The sequence below is a fragment of the Pisolithus orientalis genome, assembly GCF_024613125.1.
Source record: "Pisolithus orientalis strain OTSU chromosome Unknown F5J12scaffold_5, whole genome shotgun sequence".
Lineage (NCBI taxonomy): Eukaryota > Fungi > Basidiomycota > Agaricomycetes > Boletales > Pisolithaceae > Pisolithus > Pisolithus orientalis.
In genome coordinates this window covers 270,000-286,365 of record NW_026260786.1, presented here as the reverse complement: position 1 = coordinate 286,365, position 16,366 = coordinate 270,000, and the positions used below count along the sequence as shown (strand labels likewise).

The following is a 16,366-nucleotide window of genomic DNA, read 5'->3' as shown; positions in this document are numbered from 1 at the left end:
TTTCCATCGTCGGCCTCCCTGTCTTCCCCCACCAATAGGCGCCAGCCAAGCTCTCCGCCCGTCAGGTGGCTTAGGCATCCGACGCATGTATGGCCAAAAGGCAGTGCCATCACCCTTGTTTCATGTATGGCCCACGTGTCTACTTTGATGGCCCGTGGTTGCCTGTTACAGACCCGCGGCGAGCTCGTTCTTCCGTCCCTGGCACCATATCCGAACCCGATTATTCCAACACATACACACGATGTCGGCATGCGAGTACTCATAAATCGTAGTCTATCAATATCTATTTCCATGTAACCTGTACACTCGCCACACGAAGGCTTCCAGACGCCTTCCCCGCGTCTTTCGGGAGAAGTCGATCTCGACTTGCAATATGTGTACCAACTATCATATATCAAGTGGCAGGGAAAATGCGTTTCAACGTTGGTTCTTAATCATACGATTGCGCTCCAAGAGACACTCCACAAGCTGGCAGTGCAATGCATGGCTCATGCCCGCCTGCGTGTCGTTGGCATAACCGAGACTCACAGATTGAGTTGAACCCCTTGAATCGCTACAATGTGTACAAATATGTCAAAAACATGGCACACACAAGATACCCAAGATCCAAGAGATCCCGGAGTAAAGGACATACGCAAATTGGAAAGCTAGCATTATCACCGCAGATATCTCTCACTGGCATGTCCTTCGAGGTGCATTCCAGCTGCCAATTCGAGCGAATGATAGCAAGATACCAGAGGTGCGCGTGACTGCAGCCCTGCAAAAGGCAATCGTGGTCGTAGCGATAATTGGAACTCCGTTCCCGGCGGACTATGCCCAATAACACCGGATCCCAACCGGAACTAAAAACGTGGTTGCCATGCCGCATCGTAAGACAAATTTGGGTCTGAAAGACTGAACTCGCTCCTGTAGAAGGGCCGACATGTGATCATTCTTGTACTACTGAAAAATTTCGCGAAACCAGTCGGACGAGAGTATATAGCGGTTCTGGATCTAACTAGGTACCACATATCAACCCGTCTCGATATCTTTCAACGTGATATTACTCCTCTCACACATCCCTCGGAACAACCCTCCCTCCTTCTGGTATAGACTATAGGGCGTATCAAATTCCTGTGACGAAAAGAAAGATTCGTCGCCGTCAAGGCAAGCACGGAAAACACGGAACACAGAGATAAAATGTAAACCCACAGCAACTTTACCAGCGTCCATAACGAGAACGCGGTCGTAAGAAATAATCGTACGTAATCGGTCTGCGAAATCGCGCAACGCCGCAATAATAATAATATTGTAAGTGCAACCCCACACACTATTACTGACGGAGATACGCACGCGCGATGCAAAGCAAGGTACGATCTCGGAACTCGGTCGTGATAGTTCGCTGGATCTTGTTATCCGTCTCCAGGTCGACAGATGCACTGCATAACAGATCAACCCAACACTCGTGATACGAAAAACAAACAAAAGAAAGGAGTCATTTGAAACTCACGTAGCTTCGTCGAGAACGACAACCTTACAATCCTTCACAAGTGCGCGCGCAAGACTGAGCAACGACCGCTCGCCAACGCTCAAGTTGGCTCCTTCGCTCTCGATCACGGTGTCCAGCGTATACCTGTTGGTGTGCGTCTCTTCGCCGCGCTCGTCTTTAACAGACGGTTGGTCGACAAGGCACGACCTGTAAAGTGCATCCCATAACTTGGCATCGTCGTATAGATTGAAAGGATCCAAGTTTGACCGGATTGTACCTGCGTTCAGAGGTCATGGCCAACCGACACACATCACATCGGGCGCATACATACCACTGAAAAGAAGAGGCTGGATATGCTAGCTATCAGTCATCATCATCATCACTGCAAGCAGCCCCGAAGACGCACATCCTGCGGTATGATAGATATCTTGGTACGAAGATCCTTCAATCCCAAAGTCGATATATCGATGCTACAAACAAAACACGTGAACACATCGGACCTATCCCCTAAAAGGGAATATTACCCGTCCAGAATGACAGATCCACCCGACAACTCCACGATTCTGTACAGTACCAGCATCAAAGACGACTTCCCTGCGCCCGTCCTATATACCGTTAGTTCCATCCTATCATAGGTACCTCTGTACGGACTCGCGCACCTTCCAACTATACCGATCTTCTCGCCTCCTTGAATAGAAAGCGAGATCCCATGGAGGACGTTCGGCAGTCCAGGCCTATAGCTCATCTGCACATTCTTGAATTCGATGGCACCTTTGCGAGGCCAGTCAGCTGGGGGCTTAGCATCGGGTTTCTCGTGGGGAGCCTCTTGAGGAACAGTTTCCTCCTTGGTGTATTGTACCACTGTCCGATTGGTCAACAGGAGTCACTGCAAGTAACAGAACCTTACTCCTCTCGACCGAATTCAAGTTGTTCTTTTTCAAAGTGCGTGTCAAAGATCACGGACGCAAGCACGATCACACGAAACACCCTTACCTCGACGTCCGCCGTCTGCCGAGTCACGAAGGAGAGCATTTGCGACAGCATCACTACACGGAAAATACGTATGCCCGACGAACAGAATCCATTGGAGAGCGCACTCACTGGTATAGGTCAATGCCAGGCCGATCTGTGCAGCGTTAATGCCAGACACATCGGTGACCGCAAGCAAAGCGATCTGCGTAAAGTATACCCATAAGAACGAAAAGACGAAGAGGTGACTACTACTACTCACGAGGAACGTAAGCATCGCGCCCATGAATTCAAGCCTGACAGCAAGCCACCTCTGGTTTGCGATAACCGGGTACAAGCTCCTATCCTCCAGATCAACGTAATATCTATTAGCCCCGACGAATCTCTTCATCTCTCCATAACTACGTATGGTAGGAAGGCCGGTGAACGTTTCCGAGAAATGAGCATATAGCAAGGAGCGGAGCATCGAATCTAGCAAAGCATTTCTGAGTTTTTAGCAGATTCAGAAATTTGAGAAGTCGAATACCTAATCGCTTGACCTCTCGGGCACTAGCGCGATAAAACCCGACGAAGTAGCTGTAACCTAGAACTAGAAACACTACAGCGATGACTATCAAATGCGACATCCGGCTCAGTAAAAAAAGTGGTGGAACGTGCGGCAAGCTCACGGAAATATGGTTCCAGAATGGAAACAATAATAACAGCCCCCATGACTATAGACATCGTAAGGCAAACTGTTGCGAAATCAGATGCAGGGCCAGATGAATGTGGACATTTGTCTTACGCAACCTGATCGAGACTGGAAACGCGAGTTAAGCTAATAAACGAGATGGCTATGTTCATTAACTCACAAGCTAGCTGGTTATCCATCGCTGCACTCCTCTTAGTATCCTTTCGTGGTGAGAGCAACGAACCACTCACTGTCCACATCTTTTCCAAACACGCCCAGAATTCTGCCTGCCGGCTGAGAAAAGCATAGTCAATTAATTCATATGCTTCCCGAGTAACCAGGAAAATTTACAGTGGTGTCAAAAAACGCCATGGGCGCATGGAACACCTTCTTAATGGACTGCTGATGTAGGTTCTGGGAGACAAAATAACTCATGAAGTCTACGCTTGCACCTCTGTATGGACAATCGTATTAAGTGTCGATGACCAGGGATAAGTCAAACACCCACAGGATGAAAGTGAGCAACGCTTGTCCGACACCGAGGCACCCGTATAGGATTTGATAAAATGAGTTGGGACGGTCCCAAGTACTGTCCAAACATGAACACTGTATCCCAAACGGACAGATGATCGACTCACTTCGATTCCCACCAAACGAGAGTGTACGAGTTCATAATCTGGCTTACTTGCATCAAGACCATGAACGTTATAATGAGCGGTAGCATAACAGCGCCACGCCCAGCAGCCAGGTATGCCCAGTACACTTAAGGAAGGGGTGTGAGTGTCCCGACACAGCTCGAAGTAATCGCCCGACGCACCTTTAAGAGATACAGATCCTGTATTACGCTGTTCCTTGACCATCAAATGGCCTTCGACCCTTCCCTTCCCCTCCGCCCGTTCACGTGCTTTGGCAGATTTGAGTTTCACATCCTCGATTGTCACGTTCTTATGTTGCGGAACAGCTTCATCTTCCTCACTGTCCTCTTTCGCGTCCTCAGTATGACCGCCGTACTCTCGGGCCAACCTTGCGAATTCTCCATCTTGTTCAAGCAGCTCGCCGAACGTCCCGCTCTCAACGATCATCCCATCCTTCATTGTATATATGTAGTCGACCTGAGAGAGAAAGTGGATGGCATGTGTGACCAAAAGAACAGTAATCCCACGATTGCGGAGTGACCCAAGGATGGCGCCTTCAAAAAGAGACTTGCCAACATGAGCATCAACTACGACAGGGCTATGAGTAGTTTCAGCTATCACGGGGAACGAAGACAGACCAGCGGAAAGTGGATCATCAAAAATGACGATTTCAGGATTGAAGTACAGTGCCCTTGCGATATTAACACGTTGCTTTTGTCCGCCGCTCAAATTAATGCCCCTTTCTCCGATCTGTGAAGATCTGTAAGCTAAGCAAATAACAAGTCGCAAAACATTCAAGCTACCTCCGTCAAGTCGCCATCCGGCAGTAATGCTAGATCAGGGAGAAAACACGACAACTCAATCACACGCCAGTATCTCTCTTCATCAAAAGGTTGTCCGAACAACACGTTTTCCCTCTGGATCGGTGTCCATTTAGTGGTCCATCGGAGGGAGGGAAAAACACACATACCAGCGTGGCGTTCTGGATCCAAGCTGTCTGAGAGCAATATGCCACCCTACCACCGACCGAGACATGGCCAGACACTTTCCGTATCTCGCCTATAATACCTTGTAGAAGACTCGACTGTACAGATCGATTCATTTAGCTGCTGCAGCACGATGTACGAGACCTGGCGTACCTTCCCGCTGCCAACAGGACCCACGACGGCGACCAGACGACCACGAGGAATGGTTAAGTTGACACCTTGCACCTTGAATACGGGCGTGTCTTTACGTAACTCGTCCTTCTTGCCGGTCTTCGCGTGACCACCCTTGTGGCCCCCACGCCCACCGCCGCGCCCTCCTCTTCCACCACGTGCTCCGCCTCTTCCACCCCTGGACGAGAAATCGGGAATACTCAGGTCAATCTTCTCAGACGACTCCCACTCGAACGTCGCATCGCGGATAAGGATTGCTTCTTCTTGAGACTTATCGATTACCATCGTCTCGCCTTTAATGAGTTCCGCGCGGAAAACATCTGATAGCCGTTCGAGAGCAGAGGCAGCATCTGGTATTGCGGCAAGGGCGCGGGGCATGTACATCATTGGTTGACGGAGGAGCTGAAAACCACGGGAGGCGACAAGTTTGTGAGCATGAAACATCTTACACTGAGGATAGCTTACTTGAAACAAGATTAAACTGGAAAATATAACTGCCGTATTGAAGTTGTGCGACGTGAGCGTGTACGTGACGAAAGCCAGCGTCGTTCCGAGAATCGGTAAAGACGTTCCCAATGCAAAACTGGATACAACAGGCACATATAATCCGCGCAGTTAAGGAAGGGGTACTCAAGACGTACCTTGCACTTGTCAGGAATTGGATTTTGCAGACCTCGTGCAACTCCTTCTTGCGCAAACCAGACAGCTCTGCAACATAGAGTTACGGTAGGACTGCACGCAAACAACCCATATACTCACTGTGCAAATAAGGCATCTCGTAGGAGAAATACTTAATAACGCGCATCGCCCCTGAATCTCCCGTTAGCAACGTATCCTTCCGGAGTGAGATCGGTACGCACCTAAAATCTCCAGTAATACCTTGGTCCTTTGCTCTGTCCACACCACAGACCGCTGACGGATCCGGCGTTGTAGTGCCATCAACCGCTTTTGAATGGGAATGATAAGAATGAACATAGAGAAACCCGCCAAAGCGGACGGTCCTAGCTAACAGCAGGAGGATCAGGGAATCAGCGGATGAATGCATGGGTACGACATACTTCCACCAAGAGTATAATCAGACAGACAGCCACTTGAATTGGTGCCGTCCAAGCTGCGACAGGTCATAAGTATCAAGATACAGAAAAGTTGCATTGCTTGCAAGCTCACCCGCATGCTAAATCGCAAATGTATATGTATATGTATGTCTTCGACGAAGAATGGCAAAAGACTCACAAACCACTGTGCACATGCATCTATCCTGCTCACCTACGAAGGAATCCATACCTCGTTAATTTTCCGAAATAATGGTCGCTCACATCTGTGGAAATATGGTTGACCAAGGTGGCATTCGTAAGTTTCACTCTCTCCTTTCCAGTCAGCTTGACACCACGCTCATAGATGCAAGCAATAAGAACAGCACGCGCAAGGATGCCCGTTTCCATGGAGTGCCAAAAGAACTGAGAGTAAGCAACGAGCAACGTTGCAAAAGAATGGTCACTTCGATGGTAACGCAATGAATGCACGGTGTTTCACCTGATTGGTGCACACACTAGTCACAATCGTTAGGGCCCACAATCCTATCGCCATTCCGATACCGCGACCAACATTAGGAAGCGGTTCACCAGCTGAATGCGCAGCTGAGCGTTGCTCAGCGAACGATATAATGGCTTTGAGGACGAGGGGCCCCATTAACTGAGCCACATCTCCGACTACCTGTTCGCGGATGATCGTTTATCGTCCAGAAAGAAAGGTATTTGAGCTGGCATACCTTGAAAACTCCGCCGGGCCAAAAAGACCAGCCAAACACATCATTAAGAGCCCATGCAAGACTTGCATGTTGCTTCCCTCCCACCTCCCTCCAGTGCTGTTCCAATTCAGCACGACGCTCCGAATAAGTACGTTTTCGAGGTCCCCTCTCCGATGGAATCGCACGGATAGCCCATTTCAGCCGTTTCACGATAGAAGGGTGCATTTCGCCCCGATCTAATTTAGTATTCCAATCAGCTGCTGCCTTAACACGCCTTCTCCACGCAGCTTCGAGCTTTTCCGCCAGTGGGCCAACCTGCCGCGACAAGTCCAGCTTGTACAAATCTGATGCTTGGAGGGTACGCTGGTAGCCAAGTGCAATCACGTTTGTCATCCACGAGTAGGTGAGCTGAGAGTATATGGAAGCGTTTGCGAGGGGTATTAACTACGGGGAGAATGCCTGTGTCAGGCAATAGATGACTACCACCGCAACTGGTTCACCCACTTGGGCATCCTCCAAGGAAGGGGGTGGAGGAGGGGGTGGGTTCCCGGGTAACCTACATGAGCAAGACAAATAAGTATCATTTGATCTGCTTGTCGGACGCGGATGAGTGGGAGGTCGCACCATAGCTGCCAGAACTTCTGACGATATTTAACGTACTCATTACCAGTATCTAGTCGGAGACGCAGGGATTGGGGGACGATGGTCATATCAGCGGGGGGTCCCTCCTCTTTCTCAGGTACACTGGTTTCGGACGGATTATGTAGTGAATCCGGCATTGTCAGTCGACCTTGATGCGACCGGGAGAAACTTGTATCTCTGGTATGTGGACCAGGTGTACAATGGCGCCTTCGAATTTATACGGAGACACATCACGGAGAAGCGCTGGCAAGACACGTGAAGGACTTACCAACGATGGCAGGGATCAAATCGACTGGAACCAGTTCGAGGATAAACGACCAGGTATACAATGGCGCCTTCGAATTTATACGGAGACACATCACGGAGAAGCGCTGGCAAGACACGTGAAGGACTTACCAACGATGGCAGGGATCAAATCGACTGGAACCAGTTCGAGGATAAACGACCAGGTGTATAATGGCGCCTTCGAATTTATACGGAGACACATCACGGAACAGCGCTGGCAAGACACGTGAAGGACTTACCAACGATGGCAGGGATCAAATCGACTGGAACCAGTTCGAGGACAAATAGTATCACACCCTATCTCGTGCACCCAGTCAGAGAACGCTGCTGGCGTTGTAGGTCTCCCTCGACTGATAGAGCGCAGAGTCCCAAGCAAAAAGAACAAGACACGGATGTAGTTGGAGGCGAACAGTACTGCACGATTCCGAATCCGGAGCCTTCGGATCTAGTATGGAGGCCAGGGTATTACTAATTAGTGAGTCTGACGTATGTAGTAATTCGATTAGATTTAGAACGGCAAACGTTGATGAGTCGTCGCAAATGATTCAGCAGAGGCGGGATACTCGTAATATGTACATCCACCGCAATGATGCCTTTCGCAAGTGACTGTACATACTTGTTCAGAGGCGAAGGCTGCTGGTGCGCCTTTGATAATATTCTAAGCCTGTTTCAAGTACTGTACGATCGGCATGGAAGCCACTGGCAGACTCGACGAACAAGTGCTGGGTTTCTGTAAGGATTCGGCCTCAGGTCTACTTCGTTATCGAGTCAATTCAAGATCCTCAGACAAAGAGTGTCCAAGTCCAGCAGTAGGTGACCAAAGCAACGCCAGGCTTTCCGAATTCTTCCTGCCTTAGGCACGAAATCCCAAAAATCATGAGGAAATTGACGTATTGATCCACCAGCTTCAAGGGTGGGCACGAGCGGATCTACATCCATGTAGGCCCAAGGATTGATGCAGACCGAGCATGCTGAGTGATCATTTGGCAACAGAGCGCACCAGGTTGACTTCGCCATCATCGATGTTCGTAAACCATCACTCACCCTTGAACTCTTTCTGGAGGTGCAATCACACTTCCCAACTTATGCTCGTCTGTCAACCCAGTCGAGAGCGACAATCCTTGGCTGAATCCTCCTCCTAATACTATCTTATCTGCACCCAGTCCACTTTCAATTTCCTGCTTAATGATATCGTTGAGGATCTGCACTTATCGAAGTGTACCCTCACGATCCTCGAACTCATTGTGCGCCATCTTTTGTTCTCCCGATGGGGTGCTCGTACTGTTCTTCCGACCCTTCAAAGCACACTCGAATCAGGCGAGTACTTCGTTGCCGTTATTGACGGTCACAGGCCTGCTTTGGGCATAAGGAAGAACCCATTTAACGTGCTGTAGGGAGGGGAAGTGACTCTGCGGCAGCTGTCCATCCGTTATCTGGATCACCTAGGCCCCTAGAAAAACCAAGGAAAAGTTGTAAGTTACGCCGGGTGAAAAACTCATAGCACATGACGACGCTGATACCCACGTGCACTAAGAAAATGGTTGCCGTATGTTTCCCAGCTGCTGGAACGACAAGAACGGGGTACGGCATTGCTGCCATGTTCCAAGATTTGTGGAAATGTTCAGCCTGCGGATAGAAGTAGGCTTGAAGCGCACTGTCAGATTGTATATACTTACATGGTATAGCCGGCCAGCGATTCAGATACCCAACTAATGCCCAAAGAAATTAGCATACTCGGTATGCACCATAATACAACCAGTGCCCCACCATGTCCGATCAGGATATGGCAGATACACAGGGTGACGACGAACTTCACATATCCAACCGACAATATTGGTAACTTACTAGTATGAGAATGAGTGATGCACCACGTGACAGTTCGATCCTCTGCTATGGAGAACGTTTGATGGTTACCGGTACTGTTCACGGGAGCAACTACATTCAAATGCTCCTCTAAATGCAATGTATCGAAAGCTTGATTGTTACATGGAAATGACAACGGCAGCATGGCTATTGCTCGCGGTATTCACCCTTTTCACATCTACTGGCTTCAATATCCTTCAAGGTAATATTGCTCCTCTCACACATCCCATGGAATAGCCCTCCCTCTTTCTGGTACAGGTTATAAGGCGTGTCGAATTCCTTTGGGAATAGATCGTCAAGTTCAAACAAGAAATACCAAGTAAGGTTTGGCTCACAGCTACCATCCCGGCGTCCATAACAAGAACGCAATCATATGAAATAATGGTACGTAAACGATCTGAATATAACAGGTGAGTCAACATCCTTATAATGTGGACGTAGAACGCGCACGGGCAATGCAGAGCAGGGTGCAATCGCGAAATTCGGTTTTGATAGTATTCTGAATCTTGTGGTCGGTCTCTAGACCGACAGATGCACTATTTCGCACAGGAAATTAATCGCCGCTGTAGTGTCAAAAATAAGATGTACTGAGAACTCACGTAGCTTCATCTAGTACGACGACTTTGCAACCCTTCACGAGCGCACGTGCAAGACTGAGCAGAGACCGTTCGCCAACACTCAGGTTGGTGCCTTCGCTCTCAATGGTACTGTCAAGTGTGTAACGGTCCGTGCGCATCTCTTCGCCGGACTCGCATTCTCCATCTTTCGCAGATGGCGGGTCTATAAGGCAAGATCGGTGCAATGCGTCCCACAACTTGGCGTCGTCGTATTTGCTGAACGGATCGAGGTTTGACCTGATCGTCCCTATACACAGAGTTAACATCGCTCTAGATATCACCCACATTAGATCGGCTGCATACCACTGAAGAGGAGAGGCTAGGCAGTAAACGCTATTAGCCACAATCAGTACCATACGATCGAAAACGCACATCTTGAGGTATGATGGATATTTTGGTACGAAGGTCCTTGAGACCAAGTGTCGATATGTCAATACTGGAATAGAATTAACTCATTCAGTCAGACAGATGAGAGCCGGCCATACCCGTCAAGAACAATGGATCCGCTCGACAATTCAACGATACGGTACAGTGTCAACATCAAAGATGATTTCCCAGCGCCCGTTCTGTACACCTGTTAACCCCGTAATTGATATCTGTGTCACACCATACCTTCCAACGACACCAATCTTTTCGCCTCCTTCGATAGAAAGTGAGACTCCTTTAAGGACAAGTGGCAGTCCGGGTCGGTAGCTCATTTGAACATCTCTAAACTGAACTGCTCCACTTCGGGGCCACTCAGGTGGGGGCTTGTTGCCTGGAATCTCATGGGGCGCCTCTTGGGGTACCGTTCCCTTCCGTGTGTACTGAACAACTTCCATCGAGTTAGTACAACCGAACACCTCTTAAGCGACATGAATGTCTCACTTCGTTCAATGGAATTCATATTGTTCTTGGGTAGCGTCAGAACCAACGTGATACTACAAAACTAAAGAATATCTCACCTCGACATCCGCCGACTGTCTCGTCATTAAAGAAGCAAACTGCGTCAGCGTCACTGTGAATAAAATTAAGGATTCCACAGATGGAAGGGAGGTGAGAACAGACAAGTGTATGTCAGAACAAGACCAATTTGTGCGGCATTGATTCCGGATACATCCGTAACTGTAAGAAGTGCAACCTGGGAGTAACAATGAGACATGGACGCATCTAACACGGGGCTTCTTGCTCACGAAGAACACGAGCATGGCGCCCATGAAGTCGAGCCTGACAGATAACCACCTCTGGTTAGTGATTACGAGGTATAGACTTCTGTCCTCAAGATCAATATAATATCTGTTTGCCATGATAAAGCGCTTCGTCGCTCCATAACTACGGATGGTCGGGAGCCCAGTGAATGTCTCTGAGAAGTGAGCATACAACAATGATCGGAACATGGAGTCTAGCAAGAAATGGAGAATAAATGCGTAGTAAAATGTAACAAGAACAAAATCGCACCTAGTCGTTTGACCTCTCGAGCACTGGCACGATAAAATGCGGCGAAGTAGCCGTAGCCTATGCCAACGAAGACTACACCTATGACTATTTTGCAGAAACGTTAACCAGGAAAATGTTGACAACAGGCACCACTCACAGCAGTAGGGCACCAGGACGGAAATGACGACGACTGATCCTAGAACAGATGCCAATGTAAGACAAACTGGTAGCAAAACTCAGTATCCACGTATGGTTGACATCAGCGGGAATCTTACGCAATCTGATCGAGACTAGGAGGGGGTTAGTGGTGGATAGGAAACTGTGTCCGAAAGACTCACCAGCAAGCTGATTATCCATAGCTACGCGTCACTGGGAGAACTCGTACACTCAAAATGGAGTAAAGACTCACTATCCACGTCTTTGCCGAAGACGCCGAGAATTCTGCCAAGTGGCCAATAACCGTGGTGAATCAAGCGCATGCCGAATGTGCGATGCACGTAGAACTTACGGTAGTATCAAAGAGTGACATGGGAGCATAAAACACCTTCTGAACAGACTGGTAATGTAGGTTCTGCGAGACAAAATAACCCATAAGATCGACGCTTGCGCCGCTGTCATGACGCCGTATTTCAATAAGCGACTGAGACAGAGGACAGGAACGTCCGCGCACAGGAAAAATGTAAATAGTGCTTGCGCAACACCTAGACATCCGTGTAGGGTCTGGTAAAAGGAGTTTGATCGACGCCAGGTACTGCCAAAGGTCTAAGTAGTGCCAAGTAGTTGCTCATCAACTTGACTTACTTGGACTCCCACCAAACGAGGATGTAGGAGCTCATGACCTGACTCGTTTGCATAATAAGGAAAAAGAGCAAAACGAGAGGTAACGTGACAACACCACGGCCAGCCTTTATGTATGACCAGTAGATTGAGGTAGCGCGATGAGCTACCTTGCTATTGGAAGCGAGCTTATCCTAAACCGAGACGCACCTTTCAGTGACACAGATCCAGTCCTGCGCTGTTCCTTGACGATCAACAGACCCTCCACCTTTCCTTTGCCAGTCGCTTTCTCGCGCGCTTGGGCAGCCTTCAGCTTCACGTCCTCGATAGTCACAATCCTCGGAGGCAGGACAGAGCGCTCGGAGCCTTCTTCTTCTTCACCTTCGCCCTTGATATCCTCCGTTCGTCCACCACACTCTCGGTCTAACTTCGCAAACTCCCCATCCGTCATAACACGCTTTTGATATGTCCCACTCTCCACAATTGGTCCATTGCTGATCGTGTATATGTAATCGACCTGGGGTAAGAAATGGATGGCATGGGTGACCAGAACAACAGTGATCCCCCGGGAGCGCAACGATCCAACGAAGATATCCTCAAAGAGAGATTTGCCAACATGGGCATCAACTACATTGCATGACCATCAGTAGGTTAGTTGTTTGAAACATCCGGGGTGCAATTGCAGACATACCAGCGGAGAGCGGATCGTCGAAGATGGCGATTTCGGGGTCGTGATAGAGGGCCCGAGCAATGTTGACACGCTGTTTTTGGTCAGCGCTTAGGTTTATCCCCTTCTCACCGATCTTTCCACGCAAGTAAGTTAACCAGATCCAAGCTGCGAACTCCGTGAAGAATACCTCTGTCAAGTCACTGTCGGGCAATAGTTGCAGATCAGGGAGAAGGCACGCCGATTCAATTACCCGCCAGTACTTCTCCTCGTCGAAAAATTGTCCGAACAGTACATTTTCCCTCTGCGTACTGAGAAGTGTAGACCGATTCACCGAAAATGACCCATCAGGCACTCACCAGCGTAGTATTCTGGATCCAGGCAGTCTGAGGACAATATGCTATCCTTCCGCCAAATGAAACGTGACCGGAGACCTTTCTCATCTCACCTATGATCCCCTGCAGAAGGCTCGACTACAAACAGGTAAGTCATCTTGACCCTTGCAGAGCCTGCAAGGCAACAAACCTTGCCACTGCCTACGGGACCTACGATGGCAACAAGTTGACCACGGGGTATATTCAGGGTGATACCCCTAACTTTAAACACTGGTGCGTCTTTAAACAATCTGTCCTTTTCTTTCGCATTAGCATGACTTCCACCATGGCTCCCTTGTCCCTCTGGGCTTGGACTTCTATTAGCACGTGCACCACTCCTTCTGCCACTAAGTAAGGTATCGGAGACCTCGTTAAGCTTTTCGGGCGACTCCCACTCAAATGTTGCATCGCAGACAGCGACTGCATACTCCTGGGTCCTGTCAATCATCAACGTATCGCCCTTGATAAGTTCTGCATGAAAAATACGTGACAGCCGTTGGATCGCGGAAGCGGCATCCGGGATCAGGGAAAGTGCGCGTGGCATGAACATCATTGGTTGACGAAGGAGCTAGTTCAGTGCAGGAAAGATCAATGCGCCGTGCGGCAGTTGAAAGCGCATCACTTGGAATAAGCTCAGACTAGAAAAGATAATCGCGGAACTGAAGTTGTGAGCAGTAAGCGTATATGTGACGAACGACAGTGTTGCTGCGAGAACGGGAAGTGACATTGCTAGCGCGAAACTAGATAACAAGTAAGTCGTGCTAACGGGAGGACGGAAATTTCAAACTTTGCACTGGTCGAGAACTGGATTCTACGAATGCCCCGTAGTTCCTTCTTGCGTAGCTCAAATAGTTCTGACAGATGGTATCACATTCAGATACGAGACGCACAAAATGAGTATCCTCACTTCGCAAGTATGGCACCTCATAGGAGAAGTACTTAATAACACGCATTGCCCCTGGATTCCCATCCGCGCCATCATATGAATGGTGATTCCTAGAAACAGAATTGATGCACACCTAGAACTTCTAATAAAACTTTGGTCCTTTGCTCTGTTCCTATCATGGAACGTAGACGGGTCCGATGTTGTAGTGCCATCATCCATTGCTGCAATGGAATAATAAGAACGAATAAGGAGAAACCTGCCAGAGCTGAGGGTCCTAGCTGGTGGCGAGCGTCAGGAATCTAATCGTTATAGGCCAAATGTCGCATACCTCGATCAGGAGTATAATGAGACAAACGGCCACTTGAATTGGTGCGGTCCAAGCTGTGAAGAACTGTTACTACGTCGAGAGGACAACACGGAGCAAGACACACCTGCATGCTAAATTGGAAAGTAGGGAGACTAAGTACATATCATTCCAGGTTATGAATGAAGAAACTCACAAACCACTGTGCGCATGCATCTATCCTGCTCACCTGAAAACGTACGTGTACACGAACTGTTGTCAAAGGGAGGAAGGACTTACGTCCGTAGAGATGTAGTTTACCAGAGCTGCATTTGTCAGTTTAACCCTTTCCTTTCCTGTGAGATTGATGCCACGCTCATAAATAGACGCAATAAGGGCGGCACGCGCAAGGACCCCTGTCGACATTGAACGCCAGAAGAACTAATCATTTATCATGAAGCGTCGTCCAAGGCATGATTAGTCAATGGGACAGTAGAATCAAACATGAAATTTCATACCTGATGGCTACATACCCTTGTCACAATTGTCAATAACCACACGCCCAGAGCCATGGAAATTCCACGACCGGCATTCGGGAGGGGTGCACCGGCTGCACGTGCTGCTGATCGTTCTTCCGCAAACAATATGATGGCTTTGAGTACAAGTGGGCACATCGATTGGGCCGTATCTGCTAGCACCTGTTCTCAGACGTATACATATGGCCATCCAGTGACAATTTCCATGATACATGTGGCATCTAGCATACCTTGAATACCCCGCCAAGCCAGAACGACCACTCGAATACATCGTTGAGTGCCCATACAAGGCTCGCTGCTTTCTTCCCGTCCACGCCTTTCTAGTGTTTCTCCAGAGCTGCTCGTCTCTCCGAGTAGTTCCGTTTCTCCGACCCATGTTTACGGTCCATTCGAGAAGGGATCGCAATGATTGCCCACACTAAGCGCCTTAAAACGGAAGGACGTATTTCGCCACTCTCTAACCTGACATTCCAATCTGCTGCTGCCTGGACACGCTTGAACCACGCAGCCTCAAGCCTCTCAGAGAGAGGACCAGCTTCACGTGATGGATCAAGTTTATACAAGTCCGAGGCTTGGAGAGTGCGCTGATAGCCGAGCTCCATTATGTCCGTGATCCAGGAAAATGTCAGGCGAGAAAAGAGGGAAGCATTGGCAAGAGGCGTTAGCTGCATAAAGGAATCATGTTAGTTGCTATGTTTTCCTCTTGTAACAAATTTGCCTACTTCTGCATCTTCCAATGACGGAGGGGGTGGAGCCGGCGGATTCCTTGGTAACCTGCAAGCCCCAATAAGGGTTCACACATTGCATCGCGCAACAGTATGCAAGAAGGGCATACCACGATTGCCACAATTTGCGGCGGTAGTTCACATACTCATTCCCACTATCTAGCTGAAAACGCAATGACTGCAGTGGAATACCTTGGCCGATCACTTGGATCTCTTCCTCTCCCGTTCTTCGTTCGGATTCGTCGCGAGTAGAATCAAATGGCATGGTTAGGGCGCACGTACTCAGAGGCACTTCAGGTATGCGAAATAGACACAGGGTTAGAGCGATGCTAGAGCCACATAGCAGGAGGATAGATCGCAGTATGCACGTACAGGCTGGGCCTAGGGTTTGGAGCCAAAACCGTGCCTGCAGCCTGTTTCTCTGCCTATATAATTAGATAGCTTTTCTGACTGACCCGTACACTTCCCCGCCTCAGCAAAAGCATCCAGAGCTAGCTAGGCATAGCTAGGTGGACGTTTACTGCTAACTAGTGAGCCTGCGATCTTGGACGCAGTCAACAGGGCCTTCGTAGCGATCACGTGAACATTATGTAATCTAAGACGCGTTCAGACTTAGATTACTTCCCCTGTCTCTCGCCTCTCTCGTCTT

The 16,366-nt window shown here is 48.9% G+C and overlaps 2 protein-coding genes across 2 annotated transcripts; both read right to left on the bottom strand.

The window, feature by feature from the left end:
- Positions 1-1,020: 1,020 nt before the first annotated feature.
- F5J12DRAFT_964336 (ABC protein) lies at positions 1,021-7,341 on the bottom strand (the record flags this gene model as incomplete). The annotated part of the gene is made up of 35 exons (XM_051749978.1): positions 1,021-1,113; positions 1,192-1,253; positions 1,333-1,418; positions 1,490-1,745; positions 1,800-1,815; positions 1,875-1,938; positions 1,993-2,073; positions 2,128-2,329; positions 2,376-2,400; positions 2,462-2,514; positions 2,570-2,642; positions 2,700-2,908; positions 2,964-3,047; positions 3,106-3,216; positions 3,359-3,401; positions 3,459-3,561; positions 3,616-3,696; positions 3,746-3,869; positions 3,925-4,329; positions 4,381-4,492; positions 4,546-4,659; positions 4,713-4,826; positions 4,882-5,042; positions 5,100-5,301; positions 5,365-5,482; positions 5,541-5,607; positions 5,659-5,709; positions 5,760-5,904; positions 5,958-6,010; positions 6,129-6,165; positions 6,216-6,356; positions 6,433-6,612; positions 6,668-7,090; positions 7,151-7,202; positions 7,271-7,341. Coding segments are annotated over 35 exons (4,212 nt in total), but the record flags the coding sequence as incomplete, so codon positions are not given.
- A 2,191-nt stretch (positions 7,342-9,532) lies between these two features.
- F5J12DRAFT_910931 (P-loop containing nucleoside triphosphate hydrolase protein) lies at positions 9,533-16,252 on the bottom strand. The gene is made up of 33 exons (XM_051749030.1): positions 16,090-16,252; positions 15,828-16,008; positions 15,715-15,766; positions 15,375-15,657; positions 15,223-15,308; positions 14,975-15,154; positions 14,757-14,897; positions 14,674-14,706; positions 14,605-14,611; positions 14,502-14,554; positions 14,307-14,451; positions 14,195-14,245; positions 14,054-14,141; positions 13,983-13,992; positions 13,774-13,925; positions 13,439-13,724; positions 13,273-13,386; positions 12,938-13,217; positions 12,457-12,873; positions 11,627-11,692; positions 11,491-11,574; positions 11,226-11,434; positions 11,101-11,173; positions 10,998-11,050; positions 10,921-10,945; positions 10,666-10,867; positions 10,539-10,619; positions 10,426-10,489; positions 10,357-10,372; positions 10,036-10,300; positions 9,887-9,972; positions 9,772-9,833; positions 9,533-9,715 (listed from the first exon to the last, which is right to left on the bottom strand). The coding sequence occupies exons 2-33, from the start codon at positions 15,980-15,982 to the stop codon at positions 9,584-9,586; spliced, it is 3,951 nt and encodes a 1,316-aa protein (XP_051602938.1). The 5' UTR covers positions 15,983-16,008; positions 16,090-16,252; the 3' UTR covers positions 9,533-9,583.
- Between the last annotated feature and the right edge of the window lie 114 nt (positions 16,253-16,366).

Excerpts from the sequence above, each read along its gene's own strand:
- F5J12DRAFT_910931 (XM_051749030.1), bottom strand. The coding sequence starts at position 15,982 with ATGCCATTTGATTCTACTCGCGACGAATCCGAACGAAGAACGGGAGAG. Across the intron at positions 15,658-15,714 it reads CGTCATTGGAAGATGCAGAA|CTAACGCCTCTTGCCAATGC; the intron begins GTAGGCAAATTT and ends TCCTTTATGCAG. Across the intron at positions 11,435-11,490 it reads TCGAGAGGTCAAACGACTAG|ACTCCATGTTCCGATCATTG; the intron begins GTGCGATTTTGT and ends ATTTCTTGCTAG.